Source organism: Oncorhynchus mykiss, chromosome 20 (genome assembly GCF_057628025.1).
Source record: "Oncorhynchus mykiss isolate SJ-2025 chromosome 20, ASM5762802v1, whole genome shotgun sequence".
Lineage (NCBI taxonomy): Eukaryota > Metazoa > Chordata > Actinopteri > Salmoniformes > Salmonidae > Oncorhynchus > Oncorhynchus mykiss.
The window spans coordinates 26,570,548-26,584,664 of record NC_143041.1 but is presented as its reverse complement, the minus strand read 5'-3'; the positions used below and the strand labels follow the sequence as shown (position 1 = coordinate 26,584,664).

The following is a 14,117-nucleotide window of genomic DNA, read 5'->3' as shown; positions in this document are numbered from 1 at the left end:
AAAACAATCTTGAAACATGGATTCCGATTGGTCAGTCCAGTGTTGAATAGACCTTAGCACTGGTACTTCCTGTTTGAGTTTCTGCCTATAGGAAGGGAGGAACAAAATGTAGTCATGAACAGATTTGCCGAAGGGAGGGCTGGGGAGGGCCTTGTAGGCGTTTTGAAAAGTTGTTGTTCCAATGATTTTCCAGAGTGAGTACTACAGTCAATGTGAGTACTACAGTCTACCTTTGGTAGTGTTTTCCTCAAATTTGCCTTATTCACATCCACAGCTACAATAAATGCAGCCTCGGGATATGTGGTTTCCAGTTTGCATAAAGTCCAGTGTAGTTCTTGGAGGGCCATCATGGTATCAGCTTGAGGGGGGATAAACACGCTGTGACTATAATCAAAGATAATGATCTTGGGAGGTAATATGGTCGGCATTTGATTGTGAGGTATTCTAGGTCGGGTGAACAAAAGGACTTGAGTTTCTGTATATTATCAAAATCACATCATGAGTAGTTAATCGTGAAACATACACCCCCGCCTTTCTTCTTCCCAGAGAGTACTTTATTCCTGTCTGCGCGATGTACTGAGAACCCAGTTGGATGTAAGGATGGGGGAGAGTATATCCCGAGAGAGCCATTTTTCAGTGAAACAGAGTATGTTACAATCCCTGATGTCTCTCTGGAAGGAGATCCTCTCCCTTAGCTCATCTACTTTATTATCCAGAGACTGAACATTATCGAGTAATATACTCGGAAGGGGTGGATGTTGTGCACTTCTCCTGCGTCGGACTAGAAATCCACTCCGAATACCTCTTTTCTGCCGCCAGTGTTTCGGTGCAGCCTCTGGAATAAGTTCAGTTTCTCTGGGGGGGAACGAACAAAGGATCCAATTCGGGGAAGTCGTATTCCTGATCGTAATGCTGGTGACTTACCACCGCTCTGATATCCAAAAGTTATTTCCGACTGTATGTAACAACACAAAAAATGTTCTGGGCTAATAATGGAAGAAATAACACACACATAAAACAAAATACTGCAAAGTTGCTTAGGAGCTAGAAGCAGAGCTGCCATCTAGGAAATAAGACTATTTACCACGAACCATACGAGTGGGAAAACACTCTCTTACCCTCTGCAGTTTTTCCAAACATATGGAACATAACACTTATTTAGAAATTGTGCTTTATTTAGTTACTTTTAAATAATTAGCTGTTTTTCCAAGCAGAAAAATGTTTAAGTTTGGTCAGTTGGTCAGGATATTTTTTACCAAACGCCCACATCATGCCCTGCAGTGAAAAACGGTTCATATGTACTTCGCCAATTTCCCAATAACAGGAACAAATTGTTCTATGCCTCCAGGCCAGAACAGACAGGCTAACACAGAGAGAGAGGAGGCTGATCACTGCTCTATGCCTGCAGGCCAGAACAGACAGGCTAACACACAGAGAGAGGAGGCTGATCACTGCTCTATGCCTGCAGGCCAGAACAGACAGGCTAACTCACAGAGAGAGGAGGCTGATCACAGCTCAATTCCTACAGGCTAGAACAGACAGGCGCCTTTGAATTGACAATATGTACAGTAGACAATATAGTCGCATTCTACATCAATCAATCAATCGATCAAATGTATTTATAAAGCCCTTTGTACATCAGCAGATATCACAAAGTGCTTATACATAAGCCCAGCCTAAAACCCCAAACAGCAAGCAATGCAGATGTAGAAGCACGGTGGCTAGGAAAAACTCCCTAGAAAGGCAGGAACCTAGGAAGAATCCTAGAGAGTAACCAGGCTCAGCCTTTTCTGGCTGTGCCGGATGGAGATTAGAAGAGTACATGGCCATTTAAGGCCAGTATTGTTCTTCAAGATGTTCATGTCACGCCTGCTTCCGCTCCCCCTCGCTGGTGCTCAAGGGCGCCAGCAAGCCCATTATTACGCACACTTGTCACCATCATTACAAGCATCTGCGCAATATTGGACTCACCTGGACTCTATTACTTTGTTGAGTGCCCCTCTATATCTGTCTGCTCCTCAGTTTGTTCCCTGTGTCAGCAACCTGTTAAGGATATGGCAGACATACGCCCCCTTTGGAGAGATTGGGTACCCCTAGTAAACTGGAAAAAAAATCTGTCAAAAATTGCTAATATATGCAAATAAATTGGATAGAAAACACTCTAAAGATTCTAAAACCGTTGGAATTATGTCTGTAAGTATAGCAGAACTCATTAGGCAGGCATTCTTCCAAACTAGTTTTTGTGGCCATGAAAGTTGGAGCAACTTTGACGTCATGGCCCCCACCCTTCCCAACCAGTTATGATTCTGGGGACACTTTCTATCTCTTCCGCTAGATGTCCTCTTTCAGTAGAGCTTTGAATCATTCAAATCGCGCGAGAATTGACCCTATGGGAGTGAAATTAGTGCGTGCCACGAGAGAATAGGCTGTGCGTATGGGCGCGAATTGGTCCCAGCCATTCCTTTGTTCCAGCACTCAGGAGAAGGGCAGACGATGGCCGATTGAATTGAAGTTTGTTTTGCGTGTCTAAAACATCATAAAGCTTGCTTCTGCACTTAGTTTGACCTGTTTAGTCGACATATAATATGTAATTTTGAAGTTTTGATGCGCAACTTTTCCGGACCAGAGGACGTTTTGGGTGCATTTCAGCTGATGTTATTAGCAGTAGCTAATACAAAGACGCAAGACTTGAAACCAAACGATGTATTGGGTAAGTATGAAGCCTTCCAGAACATTCTGAACGAAGACCATCGAAGGTAAGGGAATATTTATGCTTACATCTGTGTTTCTGTTGACTCTAACATTACGTAGAAATGTAGCTTGGAACTGAGCGCTGTCTCAGCATATGGAATAGTGTGCGATTTCTGTAACGTTAAAAATAAATCTAACACAGCGGTTGCATAAAGAAGCAGTGTATCTTTCTAACTATATGTAGAACATGTATATTTAGTCAAAGTTTATGATGTCTATTTACGTTATCTTGCCGCGCTACATAGATTTCCTGCGGGCATTTTTGAGTAATTTCTGAACGTGAACTCACTGTAAATGGACATTTATGGATATAAATGGCATATTATTGAAAAAAAAAAATATGTACTGTGTAACATGTCATATTACTGTCATCTGATGAAGATTTTCAAAAGGTTAGTGAGCGATTTATTTTTTAATCCTGCGTTTGTTGATTGCATGTTTTGGCTATTCAAATGAGCTGTGTCTGGTGGTGGTTTTACATATATATGTGCTATGTTTTCGCCGTAAAACATTTTAAAAATCTGACTTGCTGGCTAGATGAACAAGGTGTTTATCTTTCATTTGAGCTATTGGACTTGTTAATGTGTGGAGGTTAAATATTTTTAAGAATATTTTTGCGTTCCATGCGCCACCGTTTCAGCTGAACGTGGGAGGGTTGATTCCCAATTGGGAACCAGTATCGTAGACAGGTTAATGTCAATATGTCTTTCATGTCCAGACGATGTCCTGTTTCATGTCTGTTTATTAATTAAAAGTTCACTCCCTGTACTTGCTTCTCGTCTCCGAGCTGCTGTCCTTACAGAATGCTGACACCACAAGTTGAAGCATCAGGGAGTTTTTTAGTTTTTAGTTTTTGTTGGTGCTGTCGGGTCTGGGTGCCCGCTTCCAGGGGAACCAGGGGTGCCTCAGCGGGCTTCCACGCCTTAGCTGGCTCGAGATGTTTCCTTGCCTCGGTTGGCTCGGCAGGCTCCCATCAAACGTCATGCCTCAGCCAGCTCGTCGGGCTCCCCGCCTCAGCCGGCTCATCAGGCTCCCATCCCACTTCATGCCTCAGCTGGCTCGTCGGGGTTCCACGCCTCAGCCGGCTCATCAGGCTCTCATCCCACGTCATGCCTCAGCCGGCTCATCGGGCTTCCACGCGTCAACTGGCTTGTCCGGCCCATCAGGCTCGCTCAGGTGGGACGCCGGGTGGCGGCCCTAGAGGGGGAGGGTACTGTCAGCCTGCTCCCTGTACTTGCTTCTCGTCTCCAAGCGTATGTCCTTACAGTTCATAGATAACCAGCAGGGTAAAATAATAATCAGTGGTTGTAGAGGGTGTAACAGGTCAGTACCTCAAGAGTAAATGTCAGTTGCAGGTGCAGAGAGAGTCAAAAACAGGTAGCACTTCCAGTGAACAGGTCAGGGATCCCTAGCTGCAAGCAGAACAGTTGAAACTGGAGCAGCAGCACGAACAGGTGGACTGGGGACAGCCAGGAGTCATCAGGTCAGGTAGTCCTGAGGCATGATCCTAGGGCTCAGGTCCTCCGGGAGCGGCGGGAGAGAGAGAATTAAAGGGAGCATACTTAAATTCATAAATTCACCAGATAAGACAGGAGAATTACACCAGATATAACAGACTGACCCTATCCCCCCATCACATAGACTATTGCAGCATAGATTCTGGAGAATGAGACAGGGGTGGGTCCGGAGACACTGTGGCCCCGTCTGGCGAAACCCCAGACAGGGACAACCAGGCAGGATATAACCCCACCCACTCTGCCAAAGCACAGCCCCCACACCACTAGAGGGATATCAACAGACAACCAACTTACTACGCTGAAAAAAGGCTGAGTATAGCCCATGAAGACCTCCTCCACCATAGCCCGAGGGGGTGCAAAACCGGACAGGAATATCACGTCTGTGACTCGACCCACTCAAGTGACGCACTCCTCCTAGGGACAGCATGGAAGAGCACTAGTAAACCAGTGACTCAGCACTCGTAATAGGGTCAGAGGCAGAGAATCCCAGTGGAGAGAGGGGAGCCAGCCAGGCAGAGACAGCAATGACGGTTCGTCGCTCCTGGAGGCTGTTTGCTTAGAAATTTTAGGGACAATAAGGAGGCCTGCGTCTTGTGACCCTAGCGTATTTGTAGGTATGTACGACAGGATTAAAACAGATAGATTTGGAGGAGCATGCCCATGTCATGCTTTGTAGGTTAGCAGTAAAACATTGAAATCAGCCCTAGCCTTAACAGGAAGCCAATGTAGAGAGGCTAGCCCTGGAGTAATATGATCACTTTTTTAAGTTCTAGTCCTTTATTCTAGCAGCCGTGTTTAGCACTAACTGAAGTTTATTTAGTGCTTTATCCAGGTTAGTTTTACCTAGAAGTGAAAAAAGCATGGATTAGCTTTTCTGTATAATGTTTTTGCGATTTTTGCAATGTTACGAAGATGAAAAAATGCTGTCCTTGACATATTCTTGATATGTTCGCAAAAAGAGAGCTCAGGGTCCAGAGTAATGCCAAGGTCCTTCACAGTGTTATTTGAGATGACTGTAAAACCATCAAGATTAATTGTCAGATCCAACAGCAGCTATCTTTGTTTCTTGGGACCTAGAACTAACATGTCTGTTTTGTTCGTGTTTAAAATGTAAAAATATCCACTTCCTTATATCTGAAACACAGGCTTCCAGGGTAGGCAATTTTGGGGCTTCACCATGTTTCATTGAAATGTACAGCTGCGTGTCATCCACATAGCAATGAAAGTTGACATTGTGTTTCCGAATGACATCACCAAGAGGTAGAATATATAGTGAAAACAATACTGGTCCTCAAACAGAACCTTGAGGAACACAGAAACGTACAATTGATTTGTCAGTGGACAAACCATCTTTCCGACAGATAAGATCTAAACCAGGCAAGGACTCCAAAATAATGTAGGATTGATGGTGTCAAAAGCAGCACTAAGGTCTAGGAGCATGAGAACAGATGCAGAGCCTTGGTCTGACGCCATTAAAAGGTAGTTTACCACCTTCACGGGTGCAGTCTCAGTGCTATGATGGGGTCTAAAACAAGACTGAAGAGTTTCATATACACTATTTGTCTTCAGGCAGGCAGTGAGTTGCTGCGCAATAGCTTTTTCTAAAACATTTGACTGGAATGGGAGATTCGATATAGGCCGATAGTTTTTTACATTTTCCGGGTTAAGATTTGGCTTTTTCAAGAGAGTCTTTGTTGCTGCCACTTTTAGTGAGTTTGGTACACATCCGGAGGATAGGGAGCCATTTATTATGTTCAACATAGGAGGGCCAAGCACAGGAAATAGCTCTTTAATTAGTTTAGTTGGAATAGGGTCCAGTATGCAGCTTGATGGTTTAGAAGCCATGACTATTTTCATGAATGTGTCAAGAGATACAGCATTTAATAACTTGAGTGCCTCCATTGATCCTAGGTCCTGGCAGTTCTGTGCAGACTCAGGACAACTGAGCTTTGGAGAAATACGCAGATTCAAAGAGGTGTCCGTAATTAGCTTTCTAATGATCATGATCTTTTCATTTAAGAAGTTCATGAATTTATCACTGCTGAAGTGAAAGCTATCGTCTCTTGTTGAATGCTGCTTTTTAGTAAGCTTTGCGACTGCACATTTTTGGGGGGATTGTTCTTATTCTCCTCAATTAGGTTGGAAAAATAGGATGATCGAGCAGCAGTGAGTGCTCTTCGATATTGCACGGCACTGCCTTTCCAAGCTAGTCGGAAGACTTCCAGTTTGGTGGAGCGCCATTTCCGTTTCAATTTCTGGAAGCTTGCTTCAGGGCTCAGGTATTTTCTGTATACCAGGGAGCAAATTTCTTGTGACAAATGTTTTTAGTTTTTAGGGGTGCATCTAGGGTATTATTCAACGTTACATTTAGATCCTCAGTTAGGTGGTTAATATTTTTATACTCTGACGTCCTTTGGTAGGTGAAGGGAGTCTGGAAGGGAATCTAGGAATCTTTGGGCTGTCCGAGAATTTATAGCATGGCTTTTGATGATCCTTGGTTGGGGTCTGAGCAGATTATTTGTTGCAATTGAAAATGTAAGAAGATGGTGGTCCGATAGTCCAGGATTATGAGGAAAAACATTTAGATCCACAATATTTATTTCACAGGACTATCCATGGTATGACAGTGGCAATGAGTAGGTCTGGAGACATGTTGGACAAAACCCACTGAGTCGATGATGGCTCATAAAACCTTTTGGAGTGGGTCTGTGGACTTTTCCATGTGAATATTAAAGTCACCAAAAATGTGAATATGATCTTATTATTACCCTACAAGGTCCGATAGGAATTCCGGGAACTCATTGATGGAAGGCTGTATACGGCCCAGGAGACCTGTAAACAGTCGCTATAAAAAGTGATTGAGTAGGCTGCATAGATTTCATGACTAGAAGCTCAAAAGACAAAGTTTTTTTTTTTTTGTAAATTGAAATTTGCTGTCATAAATGTTGGCAACACCTCTGCCTTTGTGGGATGCGAGGGGATATGGTCACTAGTGTAGCCAGGAGGAGAGGTTTAGTTTAACACAGTAAATTCATCAGGCTTGTGCCATGTTTCAGTCAGGCCAATCACATCAAGGTTATGATCAGTGATTAGTTAATTGACTATGATTGCTTTGAAGTGAGGGATCTAACATTAAGTAACCCTATTTTGAGATGTGAGACATCACAATCTCTTTCAATAATGATAGGAATGGAGGAGGTCTATATTCCAGAGAGATTGCTAAGGGGAACATCACCATGTTTTGTTTTGCTCAACCTAGATCGAGGCACAGACACGGTTTCTTGGGGATAGCTGAGCTGACTACACTGACTGTGCTAGTGGCAGACTCCACTAATCTGGCAGGCTGGCAAACAGCCTGCTGCTTGGCCTGCACCCTATCTCATTGTGGAGCTAGAGTAGAGTAGACAACATGGCTCACATCATTGGCTGTGTGTGTATGTGTGTTATATTACTATACTGTACGTATCAGGGCTCCAAAGGGACAAGGGTATGAGCACAGATAGAACAATGAGACAGATATTTCACTGGAAGTAAAAATGTGAAGCATTCGGTTGGTGTTTCCACTCACTACCAAATACGGTAGTGAGAGGAAGCCTACTGGCGGACAATGGGAGGAGAGGGAATAAGATGGATTTTGTCCGACATTCTGCAATTCTTTCTCATCGATTAAACATTTTTAAATGTTTTTTTTTTTAAACAGTTTTCTGTTCCCAAAACTCAAATCTGTTTTGAACGGAGTGAGCTAAGTTTTGTAGACTTTATATTTTGCAAAAGTTTTTAAAAGCCATGCTGTTTAGGAGTGAAAAGGCGAATTGATTTATTGCACATGCACACTTCACAGAGTAGGCGTTCCCTAACGGAAATATGCAGATGTATACTAGAATGCACCAATAGGATATCGCTAACGCGTACTTGGTTCTGCCCACCTCCTTGCTTGTTCTGCCACTATGACTAATTTGTTCCCATTGGAAATGACAAGCTGTGGTCTATCTTAGTTTAGTTATAAATATATGTGGTATGAATGTGATAGTTAAAGGCCCAGCGCAGTCAAAAACATGATTTCCTGTATTTGATGCATATAATTCCACACTAAGGTTGTAATAAAACTGTGAAATAGTCAAAATTATGATAATACCCTTTTAGTGTAAGAGCTGTTTGAAAAGAACATCTGGAGTTTTTGCCTGTTTTGGTGGGATGAAGTTTTGGCCTGCCTGGTGACATCACCAGGTGGTAATTTATAGACCAATAGACCAATAAGAAAGAGTTTACAACTCTCTCTGCCAATAACAGGTAGTTTTCCGGTTTCCTCTCTCCACTTAGACCGCTCAAGCAAGATTTTTTCCTAGCAAACGTCTTGCTTAAGACATTGCTCTTGCTAAGAAGCTAATTCAGTTTATTTATTATTATTTTTTATTGAAAACAATCACAGTAAGGAACTTAAATGTTACCCAAAAATGATTTGATATTTAGATAAAGGTCGTTTCATCGGGCCTTTAACACTTCCATGCCCTAGGCTCTAGTCTATCACTGTACCAGTTAAACAGCTTGGGAAACATTAGTGTGGATGAGTTGAATAACCTCCTCTTGATATTATTTTTTTTACAAGAGCTTGACAGCAGAACCTGACATCATTCTTTAAATCTTACACAATCTGTTCCTGAATAGAAGTGTTGAACGTTTGCACTCTAGAATGAATGGTGGCCAGTGCTTGAGAGAAAAAATATCTGAGTACAAAAGGTACTCGCACTTAAACCACAGAAAAAAACAAGGAGGTCGAGATGCAAAAATATATTTAATGTAATCCACGCTCTAAAGAATGCAAACGGAGAAAGTGCATAGTGCCAAAAAAAAAAACAGCATACATTTAGGCTTTTACGCCTTCATCAGTGCTGTACAAACTAATTAAGAGGAGACACATACTTAAGACGCACCTGTCACAGGCACAACAGGTGCAGGTAACGAGACACACAGGTGCAGGTTCTTAAGTATGTGTCTCCTCTTAACCTCCTCTTATGTGTCTCCTCTTAATTAGTTTGTACAGCACTGATGAAGGTGTAAAAGCCTAAATGTATGCTGTTTTTTTAGCACTTTTTAGCACTTTGCATTTTAGCCTTTTGTAGTATTTTGAGCATGGATTAAATTAAGTATATTTTTGCATCTCTGCCTCCTTGTTTTTTTCCTCCTACATGGTTTGTAAAGAAGTGTTGAAAGTCATTTAATCCCTACAATCTTCCCTTTTAATTTGGACGTTTTTCAAAGAGGAGTAACTTTCCTCTTCATCTGAGCAATGTAAGCAAAAAAAGCACTTAAACGACTCCTTATAAATGACAACAGAGGTTGAACATACAGTACTGGAGGAGAAATACGGTCTGGCTGTCCATGCTGCTTTTAAATCAAACGGCATCATCAGCCATGAATCAAATCTCTGCATTCCTACCATACTAATTATACAAACTGATGAAGGCTGTACTGTACAGAACAGAAGGCTGTCATCGATAATTAAAAAGAGGGACAGGCCCTATACGTAGTCTGAATTTATAATTAACACCAGAACATGTATGAACAAGTGTACGGAAGAGAGAGAGAGAGCATATAAAGAGGTGATATAGGAGTGTATAATGCAAGGCCCTGTGTCCCAAGTCTTATCATGTTTTGTGAATCTTTAACTAGTGTTCTACAGGAAGTAGTGTGACCTGATGGTGTACAAGTACAGTAATTATATTGTCACATTATAGAAACGTTGGTTCCACTATAGACCATATACTATTGTAATGTGATGGTTATATTCATGTAAGCTGAACACAGGTATAAGAGTACTAGTTAGCTACCGGCAATGTAATTGCACAGTACTTACATGGGTATTACCCTGTAACTACTAGGGTAAAAAGAGTATGTTCAGTACAGTAGTACTGAAGGAGTAAGGAAGGAAGTTGGCCTGTCCAGATAAGAGATGAGATACTCTCCTTCAAAAGTTAGTTACCTTTGTCTCGAAACCTATAATCCAATAACAACCGGCCCTGATTGGTGTATCACTGCCAATAGCGAGTGAGTGCATTGATTATTCCAGTTACTGTACTGTGTTCCTCCTTGGTCCTCCTCACTATGACTCGTCCAGAAGTAAACCTGTTGATACACTAATCCCATCTCTTCCTGCTGTGAGGGCTGTGTTACACAGCTAAATCTGGGCTGTGTTCAATAAGCACAAAACAGAAGGAAACCATTTCCTACCTGCTAGTGTTGAGCGATTAACCAAAATGTTGGTTCTTTTTCATTTTTTAAACAACTAATTGACCAACATCAGTTCAATTATTTTAAATCTATTTCATTTTCTTTTCTTTTTTTGTGAGCTCAATGTGCACATTGCACAGTTTCTCTAGAAATAAATCCGATCCAGCCCGAACTGTGCAATGTAGTAGGGAGTTCTAGTTTCCAACAAGCAAATGTACTACATAGTTAAGCGTATAATTAACTACAATGATCATAATCCATTGAGCATCTATGTGTCTGGTCTGTGTTTCTTTTACGGCTGCTATGGAAGAGATAGAAGAATGCTTGATCATGAGGTGATATAGAAAGCAGTTGTTGCTTCATGAGGTACACTATATATACAAAAGTATGTGGACACCCCTTCAAATTAATGAATTCAGCTATTTCAGCCACACCCATTAATGACAGGTGTATAAACTCGAGCACACAGCCATGCAATCTCCAAAGACAAACATTGCCGGTAGAATGGCCTTACTGAAGAGACTTTAAACGTGGCACCGTCATAGGATGCCACCTTTCTAACAAGTCAGTTCATCAAATGTCTGCCCTCAGCCGCAAAGTGGTAAGCCACACAAGCTCACAGAACGGGACCGCAGAGTGCTGAAGCGCAGCGTGCAAAAATCTGTCTGTCCTCGGTTGCAAAACTCACTACCGAGTTCCAAACTGTAAGCACAAGGGCTTTTGGAAGTAACGTCAGCACAATAACTGATCATCAGGAGCTTCATGAAATGGGTTTCCATGGCCAAGCAGCCACACACGAGCCTAAGACACCATGCGTCAGCTGGAGTTGTCACGTTCTGACCTTAGTTCCTTTGTTGTGTCTTTGTTTTAGTTTGGTCAGGGCGTGAGTTGGGGTAGTCTATGTTCTTTTTTCTATGTTGTGTTTATGTGTTTGGCCTGGTATGATTCTCAATCAGAGGCAGGTGTTGTTCGTTGTCTCTGATTGAGAATCATACTTAGGTAGCCTTTTCCCACCTGTGTTTTGTGGGTGATTATTTTTCCGTGTTTGTTCCACACGGGACTGTGTCGGTTTTAATTTATTTCTCTTGTTCCTTTAGTTTTCTGTGTCCAGTGATATTTCATTAAAATATATCATGAACACATACCACGCTGTGCTTTGGTCCTCCTCTCCTTCCACTGAAGACAACCGTTACAGATTCACCCACCAACCAAAGACCAAGCAGTGTGGTGTCGGGCAGCAGTGATCTCCGGACTCATGGACATGGGATTCGATTTTGGGCGGAAAAGGACCCTGGGCACAGGCTGGGGAATATCGCCGCCCCAAGGCAGAGCTGGAGGCAGCGAAAGCTGAGCGGCGATATGAGGAGGCAGCACGGCAGCGCGACAGGCACGAGAGGGGGGTGTGGCAGAATCAGGTTGGAGACCTGAGCCCAGTCCTTGTGCTTACCGTAAGAAGCACAGTACTGGTCAGGCACCGTCTTATGCGGTCAAGCACACGGTGTCGCCAGTACACGCTCATAGCCCGGTGGGCTTTAGGCCAGCCCCCCGCAAGTGCCAAGCAAGAGTGGGCATCCAGCCAGGGCGTGTTGTGCCAGCTCAGCGTGTTTGGTCTCCGATACGCCGTTTTGGCCCAGGGTATCCTGCACCGGCTCTGCGTGCTGTGTCTCCGAGGCGCTGGGAGGGTGCAGTGCGTTCTATGCCTGCGCTCCGCCCGTGCCGGGTGAATGTGGGTATTGAGCCTAAAGGAGAGGTGCGAGTGGTATGCACCAGATCTCCAGTGCTCACCCACAGCCCGGTTCAACCTGTGCCTGCACTCTGGATGGTCTGGGCTAAAATGGTGATCCAGCTGGTAGGAGTGGTGCCAAGGCTGCGCACCAGGGCTCCAGTGCTCCCCCACAGCCCAGTCCATCCGGTGCCTCTTCCAAGCACCAGGCCTCCTGTAGGTCTCCCCAGCCTGGTGGGTCCTGTGGCAGCCCCACGCACCAGGCTGTCTCTCCGTCTCCTCCCTCCAGGTCCGCCTGTCTGTCCCGAGCTGCCAGAGCCACCCGTCTGTCCTGAGCTGCCAGAGCCGCCGTCTGGGGTACTGTCACGTTCTGACCTTAGTTCCTTTGCTATGTCTTTGTTTTAGTTTGGTCAGGGCGTGAGTTGGGATGGGTAGTCTATGTTCTTTTTTCTATGTTGTGTTTATGTGTTTGGCCTGGTATGGTTCTCAATCAGAGGCAGGTGTCGTTCGTTGTCTATGATTGAGAATCATACTTAGGTAGCTTTTTCCCACCTGTGTTTTGTGGGTGATTATTTTTCCGGGTCAGTGTTTGTTCCACACGGGACTGTGTCGGTTTTAATTTATTTCTCTTGTTCCTTTTGTTTTCTGTGTCCAGTGATATTTCATTAAAATATATCATGAACACTTACCACGCTGCGCTTTGGTCCTCCTCTCCTTCCACCGAAGACAACCGTTACAGGAGTGGTGTAAAGCTCACCGCCATTGGACTCTGGAGCAGTGGAAACGCATTCTCTGGAGTGATGAATCACGACCTCTACCCCATCGAACACTTTTGGGATGAATACCGATCATTGCCCGACCTCAGTAATGATCTTGTGGCTGAATGTAGCAAGTCCCAACAGCAATGTTCTAACATCTAGTGGAAAGCCTTACCAGACATCAATACATGAAGTGAAAATATGTTTTTAGTGGAAGTAAGGATTCTCTCCTAAATGAAGTTTAAATCAAGTTAAATTACTCAAATTAAAGGCTTGTTTGCGAGTGATCCCAAGCCCCTGGGAGGCCTTCTGCAGCTGGCCCTCTAACCAGGCCTCCTGGATGTCTCTCCGGTGGGTTGGGATTACAGTACAGCTGGGTTGGGATTACAGTACAGGTTAATGTTATTTAGATAATGTCGTCATCAAGCTTTATGTATACAGAACATTTCAGACATGGAATGCAGAGCAATGTGCTTCACAGAAAAAAAAACGAATAAAAAACATTGAAACTTTTACTACAAAACAAACATAAGAGGATGAAAAAAAATAAAGAATAACAATAAAAACTGAACGACTAAAAAGCACACTAAGATTTCCACAGTTTTGGCCCCTTTAGGTTCTCTGGCAGGCTATTCCAGAGGCTGGGGGCATAGTAACTAAAGGCTGCCTCTCCATGCCCCTTGGTCCCAGGCTTTGGGATTGTTAAAAGGCCAGTGCAAGGGAACCTGAGGGACCTACTGGGTACATAACTTAAAAGTATGTTTGACATGTATTGGGGTGCACAATTGTGGATTGATTTAAAAACCAACCGAAGAATCTTAAAATGAATTCTAAAACTCATAGGCAGCCAGTGTTGTGTGCTCTCCCACTGGTCTTGGTCACTACCCATGCTGCAGCACTCTGTATATTCTGCAGTTGACCAATGGCTTTCCAATGGCTTTTTGTTACTTGTCATGTTTTGTGTTATTTGTGGACCCCAGGAAGTGTAGCTGCTGCTTCTGCAAAAGCTAATGGGGATCCAAATAAACAAACAAAACAGTAGTATCCTAATTCATATTGGATTAAAGTGTTAGCTAAGGGGTGGCACTCTGCCCCTGCCATTCATGCAATTGTTTCTATCTGGGTCAAAATTACCAGTGT

The 14,117-nt window shown here is 43.4% G+C and overlaps 1 protein-coding gene across 2 annotated transcripts in view; it reads left to right on the top strand.

The window, feature by feature from the left end:
- The first annotated feature begins 2,124 nt into the window (after nt 1-2,124).
- The window catches only part of LOC149974499 (uncharacterized), a 90,931-nt gene continuing 78,938 nt past the window's right edge, over nt 2,125-14,117 (top strand). The window contains exon 1 of one of the 2 annotated variants that reach the window (XM_090211939.1): nt 2,125-2,756. In XM_090211939.1, coding sequence (XP_090068065.1) covers nt 2,605-2,756 — 152 coding nt within the window. In that variant the 5' untranslated portion in view covers nt 2,125-2,604. The remainder of the gene's footprint in view (nt 2,757-14,117) is intronic. The other variant, XM_090211940.1, reaches the window with a different exon arrangement.